Consider the following 27,686-nt stretch of genomic DNA (forward strand, 5'->3'; position numbering starts at 1 on the left):
ACCACTGAACAAAGAAAAGAAAAAAAAACAACTGAACTCGCAACATAATTTGACTTGACTGACGACTGAAATATATTATAAATAGTCACAGAGGGTGTTGGGGTAGCTGGGGCTGAGTTCTTCCTGAAGTCCACAACCATCTCCACTATTTTTACAGCGTTGAGCTCTAAGTTGTTCTCCCTGCACCAGGTCACCAGATGGTCACCCTCTCACCTGTAGGCGGACTCGTCACCATCAGAGATAAATCCCATGAGCGTGGTGTCGTGCGCAAACTTCAGAAGCTTGACAACCGTTGTTTTCCACCAGTCGGAAGGTGCTGCCGCCTTCACACCACACAGAGAGACAGCTGGTCAGAATGCTCTCTATGGTACTTGTGTAGAGGGTTGTGAGGATGGGCGGGGGCAGTTGGGCTCTCCTCATCCTCCGCAGGAAGTACAAGCGCTTCTGCGCCCTCTTCACCAGTGACTGAACCCATCACACACGCAGTATTTGATCCAGTCCGACATTTCTCTGTGTTCAGCGCTGGGTTTCGTCCATACAATGGATGATGAAGGAGAGTATTGGATGTAGATGGATTTCATGCTCTTTGGTAAGGTGATAACTGTATTTCATCTCATGATTTACAAAGACTTGGAAGAGGATTAAAAAAAACAATGCTGTAATTTGTTAAATTACAGGTCATAGTTTCATAATTAAAAAGGATTTTATATTTTTGTTTTACATGAGTTAAAGATGATTCCGGTGTTTTGAGTTAGAAAAAAATTTAAAGTGCATGTAAAACATCGCAATGTCAATGTGAGGAATGAAGAAAAAAGTGGTAACAACACAAACCACTGAACAAAGAAAAGAAAAAAAACAACTGAACTTGCAACATAATTGGACTTGACTGACGACTGAAATATATTATATATAGTCACAGACGGTGTTGGGGGTAGCTGGAGCTGAGTTCTTCCTGAAGTCCACAACCATCTCCACTATTTTTACAGCGTTGAGCTCTAAGTTGTTCTCCCTGCACCAGGTCACCAGATGGTCACCCTCCCACCTGTAGGCGGACTCGTCACCATCAGAGATAAATCCCATGAGAGTGGTGTCGTGCTCAAACTTCAGAAGCTTGACAACCGTTGTTTTCCACCAGTCGGAAGGTGCTGCCGCCTCCACACCACACAGAGAGAAAGCTGGTCAGAATGCTGTCTATGGTACTTCTGTAGAAGGTTGTGAGAATGTGCGGGGACAGGTGGGCTCTCCTCATCCTCTGCAGGAAGTACAAGCGCTTCTGCGCCCTCTTCACCAGTGACGCGGTATTCACAGACCAGGTGAGGTTGACTGTGATGTGCACCCCCAGGAACTTGGTGCTGCTAACCACCTCCACAGCTGAGCTGTTGATGAGTTTGTGTCATCTGCAAACTTCATTTTGTGATTGGGATGAACCTGGGGGTGCAGTCGTGTCTCATCAGAGTAAACAGCAAGGGGCTCCGGACGCAGCCCTGAGGGGAGCCCGTGCTGAGGGTGATGACAACAGAGGTGGTCTGTCAGACCCGGACCGACAGTGGTCAGGAGGTGAGGAAGTGGTGAAGGGGTGTGCTGAAGCCCAGATGTTCCAGTTTTTCAACCAGATGCTGTGGGATGCGGGTGTTGAACGCTGAAGTTCAGGAACATGCTCAAAGGGGGCGGTGCGTGGGCTTGGAATCCGTTAATAGTCCAGTGAGCGGAGAAACAGTCGAGTGAGCGCACAGCTGGTGTTAAGCGTGGAAGTAGCAGGTCACGGGCAGACACGGAACCGAGAGCGAGGATAGTGGATTGAGAAGAGTTTATCAGTTTTGAGCGCGCGGCAAACAGGTTTTGAGTGCGCGCGCGTGATGTTTAAACGCTGAATACCTGTCTCACTGCGCGCTCAAACAAAAGACACAAATATCACTCCAGAAGTTGATATAGGCAATGCTGACTGAAAAATAAGTTTGTATGCGCCACATACCCGCATACACCCTGGACAACACCACTGCCTGTCACACTTCATGAGAGATCATGAAGCATTGACACCTATTGTGCAGCTTAATTTTTTTTACAAACACGGCAAAATCCTTCGTCATCTTTACTGTTGACAGGCTGCAGCCATGTCCCGAATTCCTCGTTTTCCATCCACTTTTGTTGAAATTTGCATTTTCCCATTCTCTAGCTCTTTCTCCGCCTCGAGCTCCTTTTCCGAACATTGTAAAAACATAATGCTATACGATCAACAGGAAGCAGTTCCGAGCAAACACGCGGAATCAGTTATATCTGATATAATATAACTAACGAAACTGTTTTTATGAACATATGTTTTTAGAAAAAAAATTAGGGATTTTTAATGCCACAGATAATCACATTTAATGACTTTTAATGCAAATTAAGGTCTTAATTTTAAAAAATGTAATTTAATGACACCCATCCTCAACACTGACACACCTCAGGATTGTGTCCTCAACCATGCTCTCTTTCACCCACGACTGCTCTGTTATTCACCCCAAAACATGATAGTGAAATTTGCAGATGGCACCATTGGGGTGGGTCTCATATACAATAGAATAGAATAGAATTCAACTTTATTGTCATTGCACATGTCACAAGTACAAGCAACAAAATGCAGTCCAACAATGATGAGAGGAGGTCAACAATTTTAGACAGCATAACCTCATCCTGAACACCAGCAAGACCAAGGAGGTCATTGTGGACTACAGGAGGTCCAGGAAGAATGAACATGCTCCTCTCTACATACAACGGGAGGTGGTGGAGTGTGTGGTGAGCATTAGGTTCCTGGCCAGTCATATCTCCTCTGACCGCTACAGGACTGTGATCACCTCCCACTTGGTGGAAAAGGCCAAACAACGGCTTTTCTTTCTCAGTAAACTGAGACAGACTGGAGTTTCTGCTCCCTGAAACTTCACAACCTGGGACTATCCACTACCCTCTGCTCCTGGATCAGTGATTCCCTCACCAACAGGCCCCAGGCGGTGAGCATAGGGAAACTCACATCTGCCCCACTGATTCTAAACATTGGCATGTCACAGGGTTGTGTCCTCAGCTCTGCTCTCTTTTACCCTCATCACACACAACTACTCTGCTATCCACCACACCAACATGAGGGTGAAGTTTGCGGATGACACCACTGTGGAGGGTCTTATATCCAACAATGATGTGAACCATTACAGAGAAGAGATCCATAATCTGACAAAGTGTTGCTCCAGCAATAACCTCATCCTGAATAACAGCAAGGCCAAGGAGGTCCTCTCTGGATACTTGCGGAGGTGGTGGAATGTGTGGACAGCATAAAGTTCCTCGGCACTCTCATTTACTCTGACCTCTCCTGGACTGTGAACACCTCCCACCTCTCAGGAGGTTGAAAAGGACTTGTCTTCTGCTAAGCTGCTCATAAACCTTTTAGGGCCACAATTAAAAGCGTCCTCTGTCTCAGTGTGACAGTGAGGTATGGCAGCTCCACGGCACAGGAGAGGAAGGATTTAGGATGGGTGGTAAGGAGAGCTAAGGGGATTGTGGGATGCTGTCTATAAGATTTGGACACGATTTATGTTGCATGAGTCCAGAAAAGGTCCAGACATATTGCCATAGATCCCACCCACCCGGGCAATATTTGTCCCACTTCCATTGGGAAAATAATTCAGAAATAATAAATCAAAAACGAATACACTTAAATTAATATTTTTTCCAAACTTTGAAGGCAATCATCCCTCTGTTGAAAATCTAATAAACCACCAGCCCAGTTCATTATGTGTTTACATGTTTACAAACATGGTACTATTTGTACTTTTATAAAAATGCTCATTACTATTTGCACACTTAAGCTTCCAAGGGAGTGTTTGCCTAGTACATTAATGCAAATCACAGTTTTTTACATCACTCTGTGAATTGACTACTGCTTCTCTTCTTCTCAACGTATACATTCATTATTATCTGAATATATTGCATTATCTATTGATAAATGCACAGTATGTCCCCTCTTCTAATAAGTGTTTCTCCTATGTTGTACAGCTTAACTTTACACTTAGCAAATTTTTATATTGCATTTTTGCATTTCATTTGTGTTCTGTCTTCTCCAGGAATGATCATTGTTCACTTTTCCATAGAGTTGTTTTTGTGTCTGTATATTATGTGTGGATTAAGAGCCAATGGCTGTAAAGATTCTTCATTCTTGGAACGTTCTGATCAAGATGCCCTGTGAATTACTCCTTCCGTAGGTTTTTCTGGAATGTGAAAGAGAACAGATGGCTGGCTAATATGCTGGATTGATTTTGCTAACAAAGACATGAACCCTAGCAATAAAAAGGTTCACTTAGGATTTTTTGAGTACAGAACAAAGCAGGAGATGTTTTTCTGCTTACAAACGACATTCTGAACCATCACTCAGACTGCTGGATACATCCCCAACATTTAGCTTTGTAAATATACTGCCAAAAGTATCCTCTTTTTTAAATCCAGACCTTAAACTTCAAGTGACAACTTTGAAAAAATCTATAGTTTTCTTTTCAGATCAAACATGTTCCGCATATAAATTGGACTTCCTTTTGTGTAGCATAACCTAAGATTTAACTATTTCCGTGGCATGCCTGAAACTACCCTAAACCTATTCTGTATAGTAGACACCCTACATCCTAAGAAAAATGTCACCAAGAAGGAGATTTGTTTCCCTATAGAACATCAAGCACAAATTGATCTCAGGGCACTTTACTGCAATTAACCAAATAATTCAATGTGAGGAGGGGATTTCTCTCTTAAACAGCCTCTGCTGAACGAACCTGTGTAGATCCATCTAATGAGTCATTTTTTGTCAGTGAAACTCCCTTTTGTGCATTAGGAATACAATTTTAAGATGATTTGCATGTAGAGCCTGAAACTGTGAACCCCTGCTAGCATACACAGCGCCTATTTCCAAGGCATTAATTTAAAAATGTGTTGCCATGGCCAAAGTGTTAGCAGTGAACGGAAATCTGATGTGAACACAGACAAATGCATGAATACTCAGCAACAACCTGACAGCAGAAATGGCATGTGTTGCAAAACACTGACTCATTATGTATGTTGCACTGAAAGAGTGAAGCACAAGGCATGGCTGCATGCCAGTGTCTGGCCACATGCAAATGAATTGTCATGTGAGGAGGAAACATGGGGACATTTGATAAAGAAATATGGCAAAAATTACCATCTGCATTCTGGTTTTCAATGTGAAAGCAAGATCAAATATTTACAAATTCACAAGAAAAAGCCCCCACAAACATCCACATATTACTAATTGGGAGGAAATTCCATTTAATCCATGAAAGCATAATTTCTTCAATTTTACAAAGTTTCTGCACAGATTACTCTAGAACTAGCTTGACTCTGTTCTGAGGACCCTTCTAGAACCTTTGGAGATGATTGTGCAAAGGAAGGATTCTTTCTTAAAATGAAAAATATCATGCAAAACCCTAAGCTCCCTCTTGATCAGACTGTTGTCGCGATTTGGGTTTTTGGTTGTTGGTTTAGTTTTGTACTTCTTTCTAATTTACCGACTCTGTCTTAGGTTTTGGTTCTGTATTTATTTTGGTTTATGGGATAGATTGAGTTTTTGTTGTGGTTTGATCTTGTTCTTTGTTTTATGTTATCAGTCAGAGTTCTGTAATAGATTGTGTTTCTTCTACTTTAGTCATTGTGTTTTGAGTTTCCTCCCAGTTTTTCTGTTTGTTTCGGGCTTGCTTCCGTTTCTGTTTGGATCTCATCACTGATGGCTGGTTTGATTACTCTCTTTAGACACCTGCTCTGCTCCACCCCACCTGCAATTATCTCTTTCTGGTTTCACCTGGTCCCACCTCCATATAATCCCTAATGGCTCAGTCCAGCCATTAGGGCCAGATCGTCTGGTCTAGTTTATCGGTGAGTCTGATCCAGCGTTCAAGTTGACCTGTTGATCCTTAACTGATTTATCTCCAGCATTCTGTGCCATCCTGTATCCCGTGTCGTGTTTCCTGTTTACCCGACCTGATTCTGTGCCGGACTAGTTGAGCTCGCCTGTTTCAAGTTCATCTGTTAAGTCTATTCGTTGCCAACCTCGGATCTGTTTTTGTTCTGGCACTGTTTTTGGAGTCTGCTCTAGACCCTCTTGATTATCTGGTTTTCCCAGGGTTTTTTTTTTACCCTGAACCTTTTTCGGATTATGGATTTGTGTTTTTCCCTTTTTGATTCTTTGCCTGCCTCAGTTGTTCTGGTTCCTGTCCTACTGTCTGTCAGTAAATAAATAATCTTTTATCTGTATACTGTTTTGTCTGGCTGAATATTGGATCCACACTCTGAATCGTTACAGTGCAATTGCACAATGGAGAAATTCACTTCTGCATCTTAACCCATCGCCTTGGGGAGCAGTGGGCTGCCACTGTGCGGCGCAAAAATACTACCTTAATATGCAGTTTTACATGTTTTAAGTTGAACCTGTATGTGTATGTATTAAAACACTTCTCTCTCACCCACCCCTCATAGTCCTGAGCATGGTGTATGGCTGTCTTAGCTGTTTCTAAGATTGCACTTTTCTGGACTGTGATGTCTAATGTTTCTCCAGGTATCTGTTGGAGCCACTTCTCCAGAGTGGGAGTTACTGCCCTGAGAGCTCTGATGACGACAGGCACTACTGTTGTCTTCACCTTCCTATCTCTTTCAAGTTCTTCCATGACCCTTGGTATTTTATTATACACATTGGTCAAAAAAATCCTTTATAAGGGAACCAATTCATTGCATCAAAGTCTTGACAAGTAGCATTCTCTCCTGAAGAAGCGTAGAGCCACAGGGAGAGTCATCTGCATTGTCCATGGCTTTGCAGCAATCCCTCATACTGTGCAAGCATGAAGCGACAGCAGGAAAAAAAACTCCCCATTAACGGGATGGATAAACCTCCAGCAGAACCGGGCTCAGTATGAACGGTCATCTGCCTCCATCGACTGGGGGTTACAGAAGACAGAGCAGAGACACAACAATACAGACAAAAAATCACAAAAGCACAAATTGATCCAGTAATCTGTTCTATGTTAGATGGTAGTAGCGGGTGATCTGTCTTCCCTGGATGATGCCACAGCTAACAGTATGCAGTTGTCTGCATTGTCCATGGCTTTGCAGCAATCCCTCATACTGAGCAAGCATGAAGCAACAGCAGGGAAAAAAACTCCCCATTAACGGGAAGGAAAAACCTCCAGCAGAATCGGGCTCAGTATGAACGGTCATCTGCCTTGACCGACTGGGGGTTACAAAAGACAGAGAAGAGACACAACACAGCTGTTTAGAGCATTGAGCTTGGGTCCCAGATGTTCTGAGTTCAACTCCCACAGACTGCAACTCTGGGTCCCTGAGCAAGACCCTTAACCCCTGATTGCTCCCCAGGCGCCGCACAGTGGCAGCCCACTGCTCCCCAAGGGGATGGGTTAAAATACAGAAGTGAATTTCTCCATTGTGAAATCAATAAAGTTCAATAAAGTTCAATTATTATTATAACTATAGAGGTAGCTCAGGGTAACATGAGCCACTCTAACTATAAGCTTTGTCAAAAAGGAAAGTTTTAAGCTTAGTCCTAAAAGTATACGGGGTGTCTGCATTACGGACCAAAACTGGGAGTTGGTTCTACAGGAGAGGAGCCTGATAACTAAAGGATCTGCTTCCCATTCTACTTTTAGAGACTCTAGGAACCACCAGCAGACCTGCAGTCTGAGAGCAAAGTGCTCTGTTAGGAACATAAGGGGTAATCAGAGCTCTGATCAAGATTTTTGACTTTATTACCAGAGGCCACATGTGGAATATTGCTAAAGTAATACTTTAGCAATATTTCCAATTGATAAAGTGTTACTGTTACAGTATTTCTTTTGGGTGTTTATCCACCAATTTAACTGTCAAACGTTCATAAAAGCTGTCTTAATGCAAGAAACGAAACCCTTAAACACATGAAATAACAATTAACTTTAAAGAACTAAAAAGGTTTTGTTAACTTTTGACATAAAGCTGGATTAACCGCTAGTAAGATACCTTTGATTAAATTGGTATACTAATGTTTAAACCAGGGGTGTCAAACGTACGGCCCGCGGGCCGAATCCGGCCCGCTGAACGCTTTAGTCCGGTCCGGTGGCCCAAAGCATTTTCAATATTCAACGGCTGTATCTCCTCGCTGCATCGACCGATCTTCACCAGATTTTTTGTGAGTTGTGGGGAAGTGCTGCCCAACACGTTCGTGTGAATCGCCCGGTGGACGGGCGGGAAAAATGCGTGACAACTTCTGCGGTGGCTGGCTGTGCGCGAACCCCCGCGGTGGCCAATAGGCCAGAGCGGTGCTTGGCTGCGAGGGCCGATCATCACCGCTTGCGGTTTTATTTTTGTAACCAGGTTGTAGTGTTTTGCAGATTTCTGCCCAGGTAGCCCTTGAAAATGAGATCCAGATCTCAACGCGGTTTACCTGGTTAAATAAAGGAAATAAATAAAATAAAAAAAGTGTTGAGAACAGATTTATCTGTTGTAGCAAGTGGTGTAGAGCTGACAGCACAGATTCTACTACAGGTACCCAGTGGTGGTTGGGAAGCCTTCACATAGATACCAAATGAGAACCAATACCATTCTGTTTATATATCAGTGTTAAGTTAGATGTGAGGCTCTCCTGACAGGAATGAAGTAGATCGGTAGCCTGGTATGGGTAAAGGATGATTTTGGAATATATCTGCTTTCACTTTCCTGAAAACTGTTAAAAGCCCACCATAAAAATCAAAGGGAAAGGGTAGCATGTGAGGCTAGGTGTCTCACATGTAAATTGCTTTATAATTTGGCCAAATTCTAAAACTAGGCATAGGGAGAACCCATTCCCCAACCCATCTAAATAATGGAAATCAGATGTTCTAACCATTTTCATTTCAATGTTTGTACAAACATTTGTAAGAGAATGGGTCACACTGGAGCTCCTGTAATGGGACGCCACCTGTAAAATTTCCTAACTCCTAGAATTTCCCCAGTCAGCTGTCACTGGTATATCATCCAACCTAACTGCGTACTTCTTGCTATTAATTTCATTAAAATATATAGAATTCTACTTCTAAATGTTGCATTTTCCTCTGTAAATACGAGACATAAACATAGAGTAAATGGAACGCATCCCTGTTTTGGCTCCAGCGTACACACGGTAGAACACCTGACACTTAAGAAAATTGGCAAAACTAATAGATGAAAGATTGTCTACCTTCCTTGAACAAAGAGTAAAAATATATTATGTATAATTTTTGCTAGCGATTTCATCAAAATGCATATAGCTGCAGATGTTTTCCTTAAATGATTTTTTTTATGAACAGGGATGTCGCTGCACATTGGTGACATGAATGGTTGCAATCCATAGCAATCACCATAACTCATGTCTGAGAAAGCACTGAAATCTTCAGCAAAACTAATAAAGAAAAGATTGACTACCTTCTTTGAACGAAGATTATAAATCTATTATGCAAACTATCACTAGAGATGTAACCAAATTTTATGTAACTGCAGATATTTTGCTTAAATGTTGTTCATTATGTACCAGAATCTCAACACAAGTTATGAAGTAGAACTCTGCATAAGTAGCAACCACTCTAGTAACGGTAGGAAACGTAACTGCCTCATCCTTTCTGAGAACGCACTAAAATTTTTGCCGAGACTAATAAATGAAAGCTTGTCTATCTGAATGAAGATTATAAAAATATACATACTTCTCGCTAGAAATGTAATCAAAATGGATATCAATGCAGTTGTTTTCTTTAAGTGTTTACTTTTAAGTATAGGTAATGGCAGCTATGTTATTTTTTGCTAAGGGAAACTTGATAGTCACGTGACCTGGTTGCAAGCCAAACATAGGACTGAAATGTATTGCGGAGCCAAATTGTGACAATAATATGTTTCAATTTGTTGTTTTAATATTATCTCCTATCTGTTGAGCCTACTACCTGCTATTTTGCGGTTAATTGAATATACTGTAAACAGTATATGTAATGGATGGTGAGCTATTTAAAATAGATTACCTAAATAATATATTTTGTAGAATATTTAAAGTAAATTATTCAAAGTGAATTTTCTAAATTAAGAATGTCACGGATTGTTTATGGATGTTTGTCTATTTTGATTAGCATTGTTGGGGTTTATTGTAATGATCTCAGTACTTTTGCTGGGCTGATCATCCACCCTACACACCTGCCCAAATTCTGCCCAGTCCTCAATCAGCCTTCATCTGATCCACCTGTCTCCAGCTGCATTTAATCAGCCTTCTGTCCAAGCAAAAGTGCCAGAACGTCTTGTGCCACCTCGGTGAGACTATCCAGCATTCTCTATTATCTGCCTGCCTGCCTGTTTGTTGCCCGACCTGATCTGTTTTTTGTCTCTGAGTCTGCCTAACCCCTTTCAAGCTCTGTTGCTGGTCTGGACTCCCACCGATCAGCCCGTGGTCCTCTGCATCGGACTGGACTCATCCTGGACCTCTGAATCTGGACTGCCTGCCTGTTGCCCGACCCCAATCTGTTTGTGAGTAACCGCATCTGTCTAACCCCTGTGTGCCTCTGAACTCAGCCGGACTAAGGACCTGGACTGGACCCCGACCCGCTCTGGACTATCCCTCGGACCTTCTCAGGATTTCGGATTCCACCGGAACTGGACTGCCTGCCTGTTGCCCGACCCCGATCTGTTTGTGAGTAACCGCATCTGACTAACCCCTGTGAACCTCTGAACTCAGCCGGATTAAGGACCTGGACTGGACCCCGACCCGCTCTGGATCCGTCTCTGGACCCTCTCTGGACTTCTAACCCCTCGGCTCCTTCCCCGGACCCCCGTTTCTCTGCCCCGCTTCCTCGTTACTAGCCGGCGCTCGGATTACCCGACTCTCCAGGTTAGTGCCTACTCCTCTGTCCATCAAACGCCAGCATTTCCTGGTCATTAACCAGCTGCTCTGCCTCCAGGGTTCCTGCAGACGTGAGCCGCTCGGTTTGCCGTGCGACCGCCATTAAATAAACACTTGAAAGCGTCACTGACCTTGTCTTGGTTGTTTACTGGGTCCAGTCTCCGTTCCTTACATTACGTTCTGGCCAATGGACCCAATACCAGACAGTCAGTGGCGGGCTGGCGTGGAAAGATCCATTTCCCAGCTGGAGGCTGGCGTTTCGGAGATTTTATCCCATCTTCGCAGCCAGGCTTCCTCGGCCCCGACACTTCCGCGTGCGTCAGCTTCCGCCTCCGCGTCACACACGGTGACGTCAGCGGCGCTTCCCGAGCCGCGTCTTTCCCCGCCCGAGCCCTTTAGGGGCAATCCTGATCAGTGTCGGGCTTTTCTCACGCAATGTGAGATCCATTTTGAATTACAGCCCTCTGCCTATCCCACTGACCGCTCTAAGGTTGCCTATGTTATTTCCCTGTTGGCAGGCAAGGCAAGGTTGTGGGGAACTTCTGAGTGGCAGAATGACTCCCTCATCTGCTACTCCTATCATGATTTCTCCCGCGAACTAATCAGGGTTTTCAGCCCCGTTTTACCCTGCCGGGAGGCCACCAGGGGGCTCCTGACTCTCAGGCAGGGCGAAAAGTCAGTGTCAGAGTACATTATCGACTTCCACCTGTTGGCTGCAGACAGCACCTGGAATGAACACGCCCTAATGGATGTCTTCATTACAGGGTTGAACGATAAAATAAAGGATGAACTCGCTACTCGGGACTATCCCAAGTCTTTAAAGCAGCTCGAAGATCTAGCTACCAGGATAGATCTCCGTCTCATGGAACGGAGAAGGGAGCGACGTGCAACCGCCCCGTTTCGTTCTAGGGTGCCCTCATCCACTCCCACGCCTCTCCCGTCGCTCAGCAGTGCAACTGATCCTGAACCCATGCAGTTGGGCAAAACCAAGCTGACTAAGGAGGAACACCAGCGCAGGCTACGGCTAAATCTGTGCCTCTACTGCGGAGGGGAGGGTCACCGCGTCGCTAACTGTCCAGTAAAAGGTCTGGCTCAGTAGGAGGGGGGAGGACCTTTCTGAGCCGTACAAGTCTTTCTGTCTCCCCAGACCTCCTCTTACCGGCAGCTCTGAACACTTCTACCACATCTCTTAACCTGTCTGTTCTGATTGATTCAGGGGCAGACACTGAATTCATGGATGAGGGGTTTGCCAGGAGATTAAATATCAGACTCCTCCCCGGCCCATCACCCCACAGCGTCCTCGCCCTGGACGGTCACAAGCTGAGTCACTCCCACCTGGTTACGGAGCCTGTTGAGCTATTGGTCGGAGGTAACCATAGAGAGAAACTCACCTTCATGATCATTGACTCCCCACAGGTTCCAGTTGTCCTGGGGGTCACCTGGCTCAAGAAGCACAATCCTCTGATCGACTGGCAGAGAGTGGAGGTAATGGGGTGGGCACCCTCTTGTTCTGAGTTCTGCTTGTTGTCTCCCCAGCCTCTTCCTGCACCAGTGAATGAGGTGGAGGAGGTTTACCCTGATCTGTCTAAAGTCCCTGCTGAATACCACGATCTAAAGGAGGTCTTCAACAAATCCAGAGCCACAGCCCTGCCTCCTCACCGCCCGTTCGACTGCTGCATTGATCTGCTGCCAGGAACAACCCCCCCCAGGGGTCGACTGTACTCCCTGTCTCTGCCGGAGTCTCAGGCCATGCAAAGGTACATCAATGACTCACTAGAGGCTGGAATAATCCGCCCATCCTCCTCTCCCGCCGGTGCGGGTTTCTTCTTTGTGGGGAAGAAGGATGGGTCCCTCAGGCCCTGCATTGATTACAGGGGGCTAAATGAAATCACAGTAAAGAACCGCTATCCAATCCCACTAATAAACACTGCCTTTGACCAGATCCGGGGGGCTAAGTTCTTCACTAAGTTGGACCTGCGGAACGCCTACCACCTTGTCCGTATTAGGGCAGGAGACGAGTGGAAAACGGCCTTCAATACACCTTCTGGACATTACAAGTACCTGGTAATGCCCTTCGGTCTAACTAATGCCCCGGCGGTGTTTCAAAACCTCGTTAATGAGGTTCTCAGGGACATGATCGGGCACTTTGTTTTCGTGTACCTGGACGATGTCCTAATCTACTCTAAAGACATCTCTACCCACAGGAAACAGGTCCGCGCCGTACTTCTCCGCCTGCTTCAGAACCAACTTTTTGTGAAGGCAGAGAAGTGTGAATTCCACGTGACCTCCATGGCCTTTCTGGGCTTCATGGTGTCTCCTGGTCAGGTCGCCATGGATCCAGCCAAGGTCCGTGCGGTTACTGACTGGCCAGTTCCATCATACAGGAAGCAGGTCCAGAGGTTCCTGGGTTTTGCAAACTTCTACCGGCGTTTTATCCGTGGGTACAGCCAGGTGTCAGGTCCCCTGCATGCCTTGACCTCCAGTAAAGTTAAGTTTCACTGGAGTGAACAGGCAGATGAAGCATTCAGAACACTAAAGTCCCTGTTTACGTCAGCACCAGTCCTGGTCTCTACTGACCCAGAGAGACAGTTCATTGTGGAGGTGGATGCTTCAGGCTCAGGGGTCGGGGCCATCCTCAGCCAGAGGGCCAGCGACGGCCGAGTTCACCCCTGTGCTTTCTTTTCCAGGAAGCTGACCAGTTCAGAACGCAACTATGATGTAGGCAACCGGGAGCTGTTGGCGGTCAAGCTGGCCTTGGAGGAGTGGAGACACCGGCTGGAGGGATCCAAGCTCCCCTTCCTAGTGTGGACTGACCACAGAAACTTGGAGTACCTCAAGACAGCCAAGAGATTAAACCCCAGGCAAGCCAGGTGGGCTCTGTTCTTTGGACGTTTCAGCTTCTCCCTGTCTTACAGGCCAGGGTCCAAGAACACTAAACCAGATGCCCTGTCCCGGATGTTTGAAGCTGGGGAGAAGGACCCCAATGAGGAACAGGGGTACATCCTGCCTGAAAGCGTCAGATGCTCTGTCACTAGGCTTGCTCTGGAGGAAGAGGTAAGAAGGTTCCAGGACAGAGCGCTAATCCCCAAAGCCTGTCCCAATAACAAACTGTACGTCCCAGAACCCCTGATTAAGAAGGTCCTGGATTTCTGCCACTGCTCCCGTCTGTTCTGCCACCCAGGAGTCACAAAGTCCATCAAAATCATCCGGTCCCAGTTCTGGTGGCCCACCTTGATAGCGGACGTCAAGGAGTTTGTTGCGGCCTGCGTACAGTGTAACCAGGCCAAGGTCTCCCGGCTGCCCCCCTCTGGCCTTCTCCGCCCTCTCCCTGTGCCTTCCCAACCCTGGTCCAGCCTAGCCATGGACTTCATCACTGGCCTCCCAGTTTCCGAGGGTCACTCAGTCATTCTTACAATCGTGGACCGATTTTCGAAGATGGTCCACTTGGTTCCCCTTCCCAAACTCCCATCAGCCAAGGAGATGGGTAATATTCTGGCCAGAGAGGTTTTCCGTCTGCACGGCCTGCCGGCTGACATAGTTTCTGACAGGGGCCCCCAGTTCGTGTCACGTTACTGGCAGGAGTTTTGCTCCATGCTGGGGATCTCTGTCAGCCTCTCATCTGGGTTTCACCCTCAGACCGATGGTCAGTCAGAGAGGGTTAACCAGGAGGTGGAAACCAAACTCCGCCTCCTTTGCGAGTCTGATCCCACCTCCAGACCCCCTCCTCCCACCCGTCTGATCGATGGAGGACCCGCATACACAGTGAGGCGCATCCTGAGATCCAGGAGGTGGGGCAGGGGCATCCAGTACCTTGTTGACTGGGAGGGTTATGGGCCGGAGGAACGGTCCTGGATCCCTTCCCGCTTTGTCCTGGACAAGTCCCTCATCCGGGAGTTCCACAAGGCCCGGCCCGACCAGCCCAGGAGGGCGTCTGGAATCCGCCCTTGAGGGGGGGGTTCTGTAATGATCTCAGTACTTTTGCTGGGCTGATCATCCACCCTACACACCTGCCCAAATTCTGCCCAGTCCTCAATCAGCCTTCATCTGATCCACCTGTCTCCAGCTGCATTTAATCAGCCTTCTGTCCAAGCAAAAGTGCCAGAACGTCTTGTGCCACCTCGGTGAGACTATCCAGCATTCTCTATTATCTGCCTGCCTGCCTGTTTGTTGCCCGACCTGATCTGTTTTTTGTCTCTGAGTCTGCCTAACCCCTTTCAAGCTCTGTTGCCGGTCTGGACTCCCACCGATCAGCCCGTGGTCCTCTGCATCGGACTGGACTCATCCTGGACCTCTGAATCTGGACTGCCTGCCTGTTGACCGACCCCGATCTGTTTGTGAGTAACCGCATCGGTCTAACCCCTGTGTGCCTCTGAACTCAGCCGGATTAAGGACCTGGACTGGACCCCGACCCGCTCTGGATCCGTCTCTGGACCCTCTCTGGACTTCTAACCCCTCGGCTCCTTCCCCGGACCCCCGTTTCTCTGCCCCGCTTCCTCGTTACTAGCCGGCGCTCGGATTACCCGACTCTCCAGGTTAGTGCCTACTCCTCTGTCCATCAAACGCCAGCATTTCCTGGTCATTAACCAGCTGCTCTGCCTCCAGGGTTCCTGCAGACGTGAGCCGCTCGGTTTGCCGTGCGACCGCCATTAAATAAACACTTGAAAGCGTCACTGACCTTGTCTTGGTTGTTTACTGGGTCCAGTCTCCGTTCCTTACATTTATACTTTGTTTTGTTATTTGAACTTTGTAATGTTTTGAGTTTTCTTTTAGTACCTCACGGGCTGCCGTAGCTAATGAGGGCAAAGGAGAAGCTAAGACAATAATTAAAAAAGAAATTAAGAAAAAAAATGGCAGGATAGATGAAACATTGATAAAAGTGGAAGAAATTATTATAGTGTGCGGAAATCTGTTAATGCCAAGGCTGTGATTAGAAAAAATCGAAGAGAGGAGACTATTTTGACAAGACTAAGATTTGATCATACTGGGTTAAATAAAACATTATTTTTAAAGTAAAACTGATGAATGTATAGAATGTAAAGTAATAGAAAATGTAGAACATATTTTATTATATTGTAGGAAATATGATGAAGAAAGGATAAGATTAAAACAAAAGACAAGACAAATAGGAAGGGAATGGAATTTTAAAGAATTAGTAGGAACAACAGGAGAGGGGATAAAGGAAATACAGAAAGCTGTTATTAAATATCTTAAGAATATAGGATTATACAATAAGATTTAAAAAGTATATAGATGTATGGGTGTGTGTGTGTGTGTATGTATATATATATATATATATATATATATATATATATATATATATATATATATATATATATATATATATATACACAGAGAGAGAGAGAGAGAGAGAGAGAAGCTTGGACAACACCCCCCCTTGAAAGGAAGGTGTTGTTCAAGCTCACATCCATCATGCACAACACTTTCCACCCCCTGCACCAGACTGTAGAGGAGCTGAGCAGCTCCTTTAGTGACAGACTTAGACATCCTGTCTGTAAAAAGGAGCGCTACTGCAGGTCATTCATTCCTGCTACGACCAGACTATACAATGCTGCACTGTAACTGTAAACACAACTGCAATAACTAATGTGCAATGACTAATGTGCAATAATCTAATTAATACACTGGGCCACAACCCGTGCAATAATCCTGATGTAGTCATATGCCCATTCCTATTTCTTTTGTATTTTTTGTATCCTTTTTGATCCATTGTATACATGAAGATTCACTGCATATAACTGAATGCACCTTCCTACTCTGCACCTTCTTGTATGAACCGATGTGGCAAGTGAATTTCTCCATTGTGAGATCAATAAAGCCTATCTTATCTTATCTTATAGATAGATAGATAGATAATATATTTATTTATATATATACATGTATATGTAGATATGGATATGAATAAAGTAATCATCACATTGATATGGCTCATGCTACATACTCCGGTACAATAGGTGGCGGTATGCACCTAAAAGCTAAGGCTGCAATCTGCTATTAAACAAAAAGAAGAAGTGCCAATGAACGACTTCAACTGTCAAGATGTGACCAAGAAATCAATACTTAGTGTTCCCCAGTGAAAGCAGTGAGATACGTTTTTTGTTTTGTTGTTTGTATTGTAAGTTTATGTTTTGTATCTAATATTTGTATATGTTTTAGTTTTCACGGTGACTGAGGTAACTGTGGCTGATCTTCATTAAAGAAAATAAAAAGCTAAATCACCCGTCGAGACTGGCTGAATATTTCAAGTGCTGGGGAGCTGCTACAGTGAAAACTCACGGCTTCCGTGTGTCGCCTACCATTGACGGTGAGACGTTTGGATTGGTCATCGACCAAAGTTTGACGCTGCATCGGAGTCAACACTACAATGAGGAGCTGTCTTCGTGGTGGATCCAAGTTTGTATCTGAAACTGACAGATGACCACTGGTGCGGTGAGAAATTGACTAATTAAACAACGTCACTTGGTTGATATTTATGAAATTGAATGAGTTTAAGGCCTATGTTTGGTCAAATTATACGCCAAATTACATATTGTTTAGAGCATCCAACAACAACTCTTTTTGTAACATTTAGTTACAAAAACACCATTCTTATATTTTCCTTTTTTTAATTTCTATTACAAACCTTTTAGGTCATTTGTTTTGGATGTTTAGGGAAAGGCCATTTATTGAAAGATTGTAAAACGCGAGTGTAGACGGCATCATCCTACTTGTTTACACAAGGAGAGAGGGAGATCTCAGGATGTTGCTCAGCAGTGTTCCATGTGTCCATAAGAAACACCTCAGGTTTCTCACAGTGTTTTATCTCATGCACTCACCCAAAACATTTCTGCTACATCAAGTATTGTTCCAGCTTTTTTATCCTCTGTGAAGGATCCTGGGAAGGAAATACTTAATTATGCACTCCTTGATACTCTAAGTGACTCCTCCTTTGTTTTAGAAGATCTTGTGAAAAACCAGTACAACTAAAACTTAGTACCATGGTTTCTGATGATACACCTGTTTCAGGTCCAAATGTGTATGATTTTCAGGTTCTGAGTTTTTTCTCTGATAATACACAGGTGGCTTCATTCCAGTTGATACATCTTGCATACCAAGTAAAAGTACAGCATTACAGTGGCCTCACCTTAAACATCTGGCTAGCAAAGTGCCTGCTTTGCAAGACTGTGAAGTAGGATTATTCATTGGTTTTGACTGTCCCTCTGCTTTGGCTCCCTTGGAAGTTGTTGTTGGGGAAAATGAACCTTTTGCTCAGAAGACTGCTCTTGGTTGGAGTATTATCCGGGCAGCCAATCCACATTAAGTTCAGCAAGGTAACCAAAGATTTCAACATAGAGTGATGGTGAAAGAAATGCCCGCCCCATTAGCTTCTGATGTTTTAAGAGTTTTGGAGTTGGATTTCAACGAGAAGGGTCAAAAGAAAAATGTGTTTCCCAAGATGACATTCAGTTTATACAAATTCTAAATGAAAGCACACTCAGAATTTGTGTATAAAAGCTAGTAGAATCAATGTGCCAATGAACGACTTGAACTGTCACGATGTGACCAAGAAATCAATACTTCGTGTTCCCCAGTGAAAGCAGCGAGGTACATTTTTTGTTTTGTTGTTGTATTGTAAGTTTATGTTTTGTATTCTAATATTTATATATGTTTTCGTTTTCACGGTGACTGAGATGACTGGGGTAACTGTGGTGGATCTTCATCAAAGAAAATAAAAAGCTAAAATCACCCTACGAGACCGGCTGAATATTTCAAGTGCTGGGGAGCTGCTACAGTATATAGTATCACTGGAAGGACTAACAAACTACTTGGCCTATTTACCAAACATCACCTACTTTAAGAAATTATTTCATAAGTGTCATATAGAAAATATGGATTTGGAAAACAATTTGTTCTGCATTAATTTGTTTTAACATTTATTTTAGTCTTTAAGATTGCAGAATTTACACATAATTTTATATTTGTGTTATGCCATCGCGCATGGCAAATTCAGATTGAATTTTGAACACGTGACATGGGGGATGAATTAAAATGGAGTGTGAGCAAGGACTTTCAGACCCATGCAGAGACAGCCTCTCACAGCAGGGATTCCCTGCTATGAGCCTAGACCACTCCTCAGTCTCTTCACCACTTCTTCCTGGGACTCACAGAGAGAGAGTCCCCCCTGGATAAGCCAGCCAGGCATGGGGCCTCATGGAGCCCGAAAGACCCACAAGCTGAATAAAAACGTGCCTCTCTGAAACTCTGTTCCTGCTGTTTTGTTGGGACAACAATGGGGAAATTTTCATCCTGCGTGGAGCGGAGGACCTGACTGGCTTTGGAGGAACTGCTGGCCGAATCAGAGTTAAATCTTAACTTCTGCGTCAAAGATTTTATGTATTTTAATTATGTTTTTATACATAATGGTTTGTTTACTTTTTTCCTCAATTATTACTTTTTTCTTAAAGGAGCATTAGAGTAGGGCCAGTGTAAAAGATGCTTATGTAGCATTTCACATCACTTTCTAAATCCACCTCCATCACCTTTATGTGCTTTTTTTAGCATAAGACAAGAAAAGTTTATCTGTATTAATACCATATTTCTCAGACTTTGAGGCACACTCAAAATTCTTAAAATTTCTCAAAAAATCATGATGCACCTTAAAATCCGGTAAGCTTTATATGTAATTAAAGTTGTGGTTACTGACCGATTTTATGTGGTACAATGTGCTCAAAAATCTGTTAAAATGTGCAAGTATGACTTCGGTAAGAAACGAAGCTGCTCCGCTCAATAGACATTAGAAGCATTATGGTACACTGTGTCACTACCTGATCGGACCCCTGAGCAGTCTAAAAGACTGCTTGACTGTAATGTTGAAACTAGAAGTGCATTCATGTAAGACAGCTTGTGCGCTAGCAACGATAAACCTAGTAAGTTAATTCAATATCAAAGTTCCCTTTATTTTGGCTTTATGTTAGAAACAGGGCGGTGTCGTCCAACTCTGTCCTCCCGACAGAGACAGCTAGCTCTCCCTCTCAGGAGAGAGCCGTGTTAAGGAGGAAACAAACTGTACACGTTGCAAAGAGCAGCAAAGCAGCATATGCACATCCTATGCTTAGGTTAGCTTTTCATTTTAATCAGTCAATAAATGTTCACCAGAAGCATAATGCTACATTAGATTGAAGTTCTAATTTCAGATGCATATATGCTCCTGTGTGGCGGGGAATAAATGGGAAAACATCCTGTGTCAAAGTTCACTTCCAGAAATATCCCAGAAATATTGTCGAAAATAAAGCGTCATGATGATGTAGTTGTGGCCAGCTAACAACCTAACAAACTAAAATATGCAATTTCTAATCAGATTTGGTCAAGACACGGACTTTTAGGAGATCAAAACATAGAATATATTACTGATAATTTGATACCTTACCCATATATTACTAAATTAATTTGTCTTTCTTTAATTACTTACCCATGACAAAAGTTCTTCTTGCTGCAAAATCACGCAGCTGTGGATCACACTGTTTACCGTCTGGTGTAAATTTATGCTTTTAAAAACATCCCTGTATTTACTCCTTAAATTGACCAGATTTGATTTCCCTAATGAAAACTGGGGATGTTTCTGATTTTGTTAAGCACAGAATCTCTGCCGGGGTATGGCTTGTTTTGTCTGAACTGCAACGCTGACAGGAGCACAGGGAAGGTGCGTTCGCCAAGGCTCTACTATGTCAGGACAGCAGCAGGACCGGGTAAATACCTCTTGTTGCACTAAACATTTTCTAATCCATCATGATACATTGAAATTGGGGACATTTGCAGGGATAGCTTTTCAAAATAAGACAAAATATGTAGAAATGCTTCTGATTACAATAGAACATATTTGTACAATCTACAAATTAGTGCATCTTTAAACCTTCATTTTTACTGTTTTGGTCTTTAAAAACCCAGTTTTAACATATGCATAACTGGTTCAGCAAAGATTAAACAAAGGTTTCCACCCTAAGAACCTTAAATATAGATCCTAATTGAAACTAACTCCATATTGAATAAAATATTTTGGAGATTAGCTATATAGTAATCATTACATGCAAGTCATTGGATTACTTGCGTGTAATGATTACAGTGCAAAACCTCTAAGCTAAGATGTAAGTAATTGTGGACAAGAATATCTTGCTGTGAAAATGGTTTAAGGAAGTTTTGAGTAGACGATGAGTAAATGATGTGTAAATGATGATCTTGATAAGAACAATAATTGCACATAATTGTTGTGTGTCGTGCTAAACCATCTTGAAGCGGAAATGAACAGTGGGCTGTGGATGGCCTGGACCTTCAACCACCAGGACCACATGGAGATAACTGTCCAGTAAAATCAACTCCTACGAGCCATGAGATGACATCAAGATCAAGGACACTGTGAAAGAGGGAACCTGAGGACTTTGATTAATTGATTTGAAGTAGAGAAACTAGGGGAATAAAAAGCCAACTGCTTTTTACATGATTATGTCCTTTATCATAGCTCAAAGGTTCATGTTGCATCTCTGACTTAATAACATTTTGTTTTATTACTTTTGGCTTACTTTAGCATAGGTCCTAGATCCTAGGAGCTATACTGTCAGGAGCTTTAAGCCCCTAGTAGGGTCACCCAAGGCAGACAGGTCCTAGGTGAGGGACCAGACAAAGTGCAGCCCAAAAAGCCCCTTATGATGAGTACAATTATTGGATCTCGTGTTCCCTCGCCCGGACACGTTGGCGAGTGTCTGGTGGCCGGGCTTTTGCCCATGGAGCCCGGCCGGGCTCAGCCCGAAGAGGCGACATGGGTCCCCCTTCCGATGGGCTCACCACCTGTCGGAGAGGCCAAAGGGGTCAGGTGCATTGTGCAACGGGTGGCAGTAGAGGGTGGGGACCTTGGCATTCTGATCCTCGGCTGCAGAAGCTGGCTCTTGGGACGTGGAATTTCACCTCTCTGGTGGGGAAGGAGCCTGAGCTTGTGCGTGAGGTTGAGAGGTTCCGACTAGAGATAGTTGGACTCGCCTCGACACACCGCTCTGGCCCTGGAACCAGTCTCCTTGAGAGGGGCTGGACATTCTTCCACTCTGGAGTTGCCCCTGGTGCGAGGCGCCGAGCTGCGGTGGGCATACTTGTTGCCCCCCATCTTGGTGCCTGCACGTTGGGGTTTTCCCCCGGTGAACGAGAGGGTGGCCTCCCTCTGCATTCGTGTGGGGGGACGGGTTCTGACTGTTGTTTGCGCTTATGCGCCAAACAGCAGTTCAGAATTCCCACCCTTTTTGGAGTCCTTGGAAGGGGTACTGGAGAGTGCTCCTCCTGGGGACTCCCTTGTTTTGCTGGGGGGCTTCAACGCTCACGTGGGAAATGACAGTGAGACCTGGAGGGGCGTGGTTGGGAGGAATGGCCCACCTGATCTGAACTCCAGTGGTGTTTTGTTGTTGGACTTCTGTGCTCTTCATGGTTTGTCCATCACAAACACCATGTTCAAGCATAAGGGTGTCCATATGTGCTCTTGGCACCAGGACACCCTAGGTCGCAGTTCAGTGATCGACTTTGTTGTCGTTTCATCTGATCTGCGGCCGCATGTCTTGGACACTTGGGTGAAGAGAGGGGCGGAGCTCTCCATCGACCACTACCTGGTGGTGAGTTGGCTCCGATGGCAGGGGAGGAAGCCGGTCCAACCGGGCAGGCCCAAACGTACTGTGAGGGTTTGCTGGGAACGTCTGGCAGAGTCCTCTGTGAGACACGTCCCGAGGGAGGCGGGGGACATTGAGTCTGAATGGACCATGTTCCGCTCCTCTATTGTTGAGGCGGCTAGTCGGAGCTGTGGCCGCAAGGTTGTCGGTGCATGTCGCGGCGGCAACCCTCGAACCCGCTGGTGGACACCAGCGATGAGGGAAGCCGTCAAGCTAAAGGGGGAGTCCTACCAGGGGGAAGCACTGCAGTACCAACACTGTTTACAGTGGGGGTGGTGTGCTGCTGACCTCAACTCGGGGCGTCGTGTTTCGGTGGGCGGAATACCTCGAAGACCTCCTTAATCCCACCAACACGTCTTCCATTGCGGAAGCAGAGCCTGAGGACTCTGGGTCGGGTTCTCCCATCTCTGCTGCTGAGGTTGCCGAGGTTGTTAAAAAGCTCCTTGGTGGCAAGGCCCTGGGGGTGGATGAGATTCGCCCTGAGTACCTTAAGGCTCTGGATGTTGTGGGGCTGTGTTGGTTAACGCGGCTCTGCAGCATTGCGTGGACATCGGGGGCAGTTCCCCTGGATTGGCAGACTGGGGTGGTGCTCCCCCTATTTAAAAAGGGGGACCGGAGGGTGTGTTCCAACTTCAGAGGAATCACACTCTTAAGCCTCCCTGGTAAGGTCTATTCAATTCAATTCAATTTTATTTATATAGCGCCAAATCATGAAAATGTCATCTCAAGGCACTTTACAAAGTCAAGTTCAATCATATTATACAATCTACTCAGGGGTTCTGGAAAGGAGGGTCCGTCGGATAGTTGAATCTCGGATTCAGGAAGAGCAGTGTGGTTTTCGTCCTGGCCGTGGCACACTGGACCAACTCTATACCCTCAGCAGGATTCTGGAGGGGGCATGGGAGTTTTCCCAACCAGTCTACATGTGCTTTGTAGATCTGGAGAAGGCATTTGACCATGTCCCCCAAGGGATCCTGTGAGGGGTACTCCGGGAGTATGGAGTACCAGACCCTTTAATAAGGGCTGTCAGGTCTCTGTACGACCGGTGTCGGAGTCTGGTCCGCATTGCCGGCAGTAAGTCGGACTCGTTTCCAGTGAGAGTTGGAGTCCGCCAAGGTTGCCCTTTGTCACAGATTCTGTTCATAACTTTTATGGACAGAATTTCTAGGCGCAGCCAAGGTGTTGAGGGGATCCGTTTTGGTGGCCTTAGGATTGTGTCTCTGCTATTCGCGGATGACGTGGTCCTATTGGCTTAATCAGGGCGTGATCTACAGCTCTCACTGGAGCGGTTCGCAGCGGAGTGTGAGACGGCCGGGATGAAAATCAGTGCCTCCAAATCCGAGACCATGGTCTTGAACCGGAAAAGGGTAGAGTGCCTTCTCCAGGTTGGGGAGGATGTGCTGCCCCTAGTGGAGGAGTTCAAGTATCTTGGGGTCTTGTTCACGAATGAGGGGAAGATGGAGCGGGAGATCGACAGGCGGATTGGTGCAGCGTCTGCTGTGAAGCGGGCGCTGTACCGATCCGTTGTGGTGAAGAGAGAGCTGAGCCAAAAGGCGAAGCTCTCGATTTACCGGTCAATCTACGTTCCTACCCTCATCTATGGTCACGAGCTTTGGGTCGTGACCGAAAGAATGAGATCCCGTATACAAGCTCCCGAAATGAGTTTTCTCCATAGTGTGTCTGGGCTCTCCCTTAGAGATAAGGTGAGGAGCTCAGTCATCCGGGGAGGACTAAGCCAGTTGAGGTGGCTCAGGCATCTGGTCAGGATGCCTCCTGAACGCCTCCCTGGTGAGGTGTTCTGGGAACGTCCCACCGGGAGGAGGCCCAGGGGAAGACCTGGGACACACTGGAGAGACTATGTTTCTCAGCTGGCCTGGGAACGCCTTGGGATTCCTCCGGAGGAGCTGGCCCACGTGGCCGGGGAGAGGGATGTCTGGGCCTCCCTACTGAAGCTGCTACCCCCGCGACCTGACCCCAGTTAAGCGGAAGAAGACGGATGGACGGACGGACGGTTTACTTTATTTTAAATCTTCTATTCCACCAACTTACATGATCTGAGTTTGATTTTATGTGTTATTACAGTCATACTGTGATGTTGAATTATTTTGATCATAATTTTTCTATGATGAAGAATGGAAATAATCTGCTCCAGACTAACTCACCAAGATCTATGTTTTATGTAACTTTTGCTTTGATATAGGATCGCTCAGGACCTGATGGGCACCAGAGGTCCTAAAAGAGGCCGCTGCTTTTGTCTCCTTTTCCCTGGGGTAGCGAGAACACTTCTCTGTAATGTTGGCCAATTTTCTTTATCTAGGTTTGGAGTTCTACCTATAATCCATCTTCCTTGATATTTTAGCCTTACACCCAGAGTGTTCCAAGGGGCTGCAGGAAGGTTTATTCTTATTTCCATCTGTGATCTGTTTGTTGGCTGCTGAGCTGGCTATCACTGTTTTAAATCACAGGTAAAGTTGTTTCATTCCCATATCCAGCATTTACCTCCACATTCACCTCAAGTCGGTGGATTTTCCTTTCCACAACAGCTGTTTTCTGAAAAATCCTCTGTGGTGAAGGGAGGAATCTTGTACTAATTAGCTGGGAGGTTCTTTTCAATATTGACTTCATTTTGAATTCTTTCAATAATAGCCTTTTCTCTGAGAAGTCTGTCTAACTCCTCTGGGGTGTAAAGAGGCATCTTGTGTGGATTAGCTGACATCGACTGGTGCTTTACTTTGTGATTTGAATAACATTATAAAGTTAAATAGTGCACATGGCCGGAAAAATATATCATTGAGTCACTGATCTAAAATAGTTTAGTCCAACTTTTCTGTAGTCATGGCTAACAGTTAAACGTTAGGAGAAAAATAATGCAAGCAGACAGGGAGCAGAGGAAAAAGCATCCAAGCAGGTGAAGATGCATAAATCAGTGAGCAGCATTGTGAGTAAACAAAAGGAGCAGTGGGTTCAGTCTGTGTTCTAGTAAGAAGAGTTATGTCAAAAAAGGGTTTATTGAAAAAGCATAAACAGACCAGGAGATGAAGGTGTTACCAATCTCAAGCCGATGTAGGTAGAGTACACATGAACTGAAAAAAAAACACGGCGGCCGAGCACGAGTGATGTGATAAGAAATGAGATATGAAATGGCGATCTGGCAGCGAGTGGGTAAGTGAGGAAGGCATAGGAAGGCTGGAGAACTAGTGATCACTGATTAGTGGTGGAACTTGTCTGAGCTGATGACTGAGCTGACTGTAGACTGAAGTGTGGACAGGGATGTAACAAATTACAGTGAGAATGGAAAAAAAATCCCAAATCCTGACAGTCATGGTCAAAGATAACACCAAGGTTTTTTACTTCATTACCAGAGGTCAATTTAATGCCATCCAGATTAAGTGATTAATTCAGAGGTTTATTGGTACAAAGATATCTTCTGTCTTGTCAGAATTTAAAAGCAGGAAATTTAAAGTCATTGAGGTTTTTGATGTCATCAAGTTATGCCTGTAGTCAAAGTAATTGATTGGATTCATCCAAAAGTGGAAATTAATCCCACGCTGTCTGATAATTTTACCAATGGGAAGCATATATATAATAAACACAATTGGCCCAAGAACTGAACCCTGTGTACTCCACAAGTGACCCTAGAGTTTGAAGAAGATGTATTATTTACATGAACAAACTGGAATCTGTCAGACAGATAATATTTAAACCAGCATCATGCTTTCCCCTTAACCCCTACAGTATGTTCAAGTCTTTCTAGGAGAATATTGTGATCAACTGTATCAAATGCAGCAGTGAGACTAACAGGACAAGTACAGACACAAGTCCATTATCTGAGGCCGTGAGAATATCATTAGTGACCTTCACCAGAGCAGTTTCGGTGCTATGATGAGCTCTGAAACCCTTCAAATAGGTCATTGATCTGTAAATGTTCACCTACTTGATTAGCAACTACTGTTTCAAGAATCCTAGACAGCACATCGGAGTAAAAAATGTTTCCAATTTATAACATTTAACATGTTAAAATTTGCCAATAAAATTAATTATTTTGAGATTTAGAGCTTCTCTGCATCACAAATACACTTTGCAATCCCACAGTAAAATATGTTTCCTGACAGAAACATCTAGTACCTATGCTTTCATTTAGAAATGCAAACTATTTACTCCTCATTTACACACGCCTATTCATCTCCTCTAATTGGACCATGGGAACTGAAGGACTGAAGGAATATTGGCAATATTCCTAAATAAATCATGGGGTGTTTCCCATCATCTCTGTGGTGCTGCGATATGACAGAGAAACCTACTCTGTTGTCCGTCAGAAATACGGATCGAATCTATTTGTGACAAATGACAAAGCGAAATACATCAATTTCTAAAAAACAGATGAGCCAGATAGGTTGGTTATTACAAGATATTCTACAAGGCTACCATGCAGAACAAATGGTAAATGGCTTGTACTTCTACAGCGCTTTATCAAGTCTGACGACACCCAAAGTGTCGTCAGACTTGATAAGACTTGACTGACCCAAAGTCAATCACCCATACTCACACACACATTCCCACCCTGACGGTAGTGAGCTATGTTGGTAGCCACAGCTGCTCTGTTGCAGACTGATAGAAGCAAGGTTGCCATACATCAGCACCACTGGGCCCTCTGACCACTGCCAGCAGACAATATGGGTAAAGTGTCTTGCCCACAAACAAAACAACTGAGACGGTCAGAGCAGGGTATCGAACTGGCAAACCGCCAGTTACAGGACAAACTCCCTAACTTGTTAATAGAATATGCACAAGTATTAATACTTACAGGTACATCCACATATTTTGAGGCAGCTTTTACCTGTAAAATAAAATGAGAAACATCACTCCAATTGACAAACCACTTTTACGAACAAGGACTATACATAGCAAAGTGGTTTGCTGTAGTGCCTGCTGAACTAGCAGCCATAACTTGTGGCGCATTTAGCTGCAAACATCCACAGACCAATGCTATTCTTTTTAATAATACTGCAGATGTCCACTGAGATGTTAAGCTATTTACTGTTGTGTCTTCATAAAAGGTAAAACTGTATTACAAAAAACAAATGGCTCTG

The 27,686-nt window shown here is 44.7% G+C and overlaps 1 protein-coding gene across 2 annotated transcripts in view; it reads right to left on the minus strand.

The window, feature by feature from the left end:
* Window positions 1-27,686, minus strand: part of LOC105920400 (calcium-dependent secretion activator 1) — a 710,204-nt gene that overhangs the window by 102,673 nt on the left and 579,845 nt on the right. For both annotated transcript variants that reach the window (XM_036151653.1, XM_036151654.1), the window contains one exon: window positions 27,401-27,433. In XM_036151653.1, coding sequence (XP_036007546.1) covers window positions 27,401-27,433 — 33 coding nt within the window. The remainder of the gene's footprint in view (window positions 1-27,400; window positions 27,434-27,686) is intronic.

Source organism: Fundulus heteroclitus, chromosome 20, assembly GCF_011125445.2.
Source record: "Fundulus heteroclitus isolate FHET01 chromosome 20, MU-UCD_Fhet_4.1, whole genome shotgun sequence".
Lineage (NCBI taxonomy): Eukaryota > Metazoa > Chordata > Actinopteri > Cyprinodontiformes > Fundulidae > Fundulus > Fundulus heteroclitus.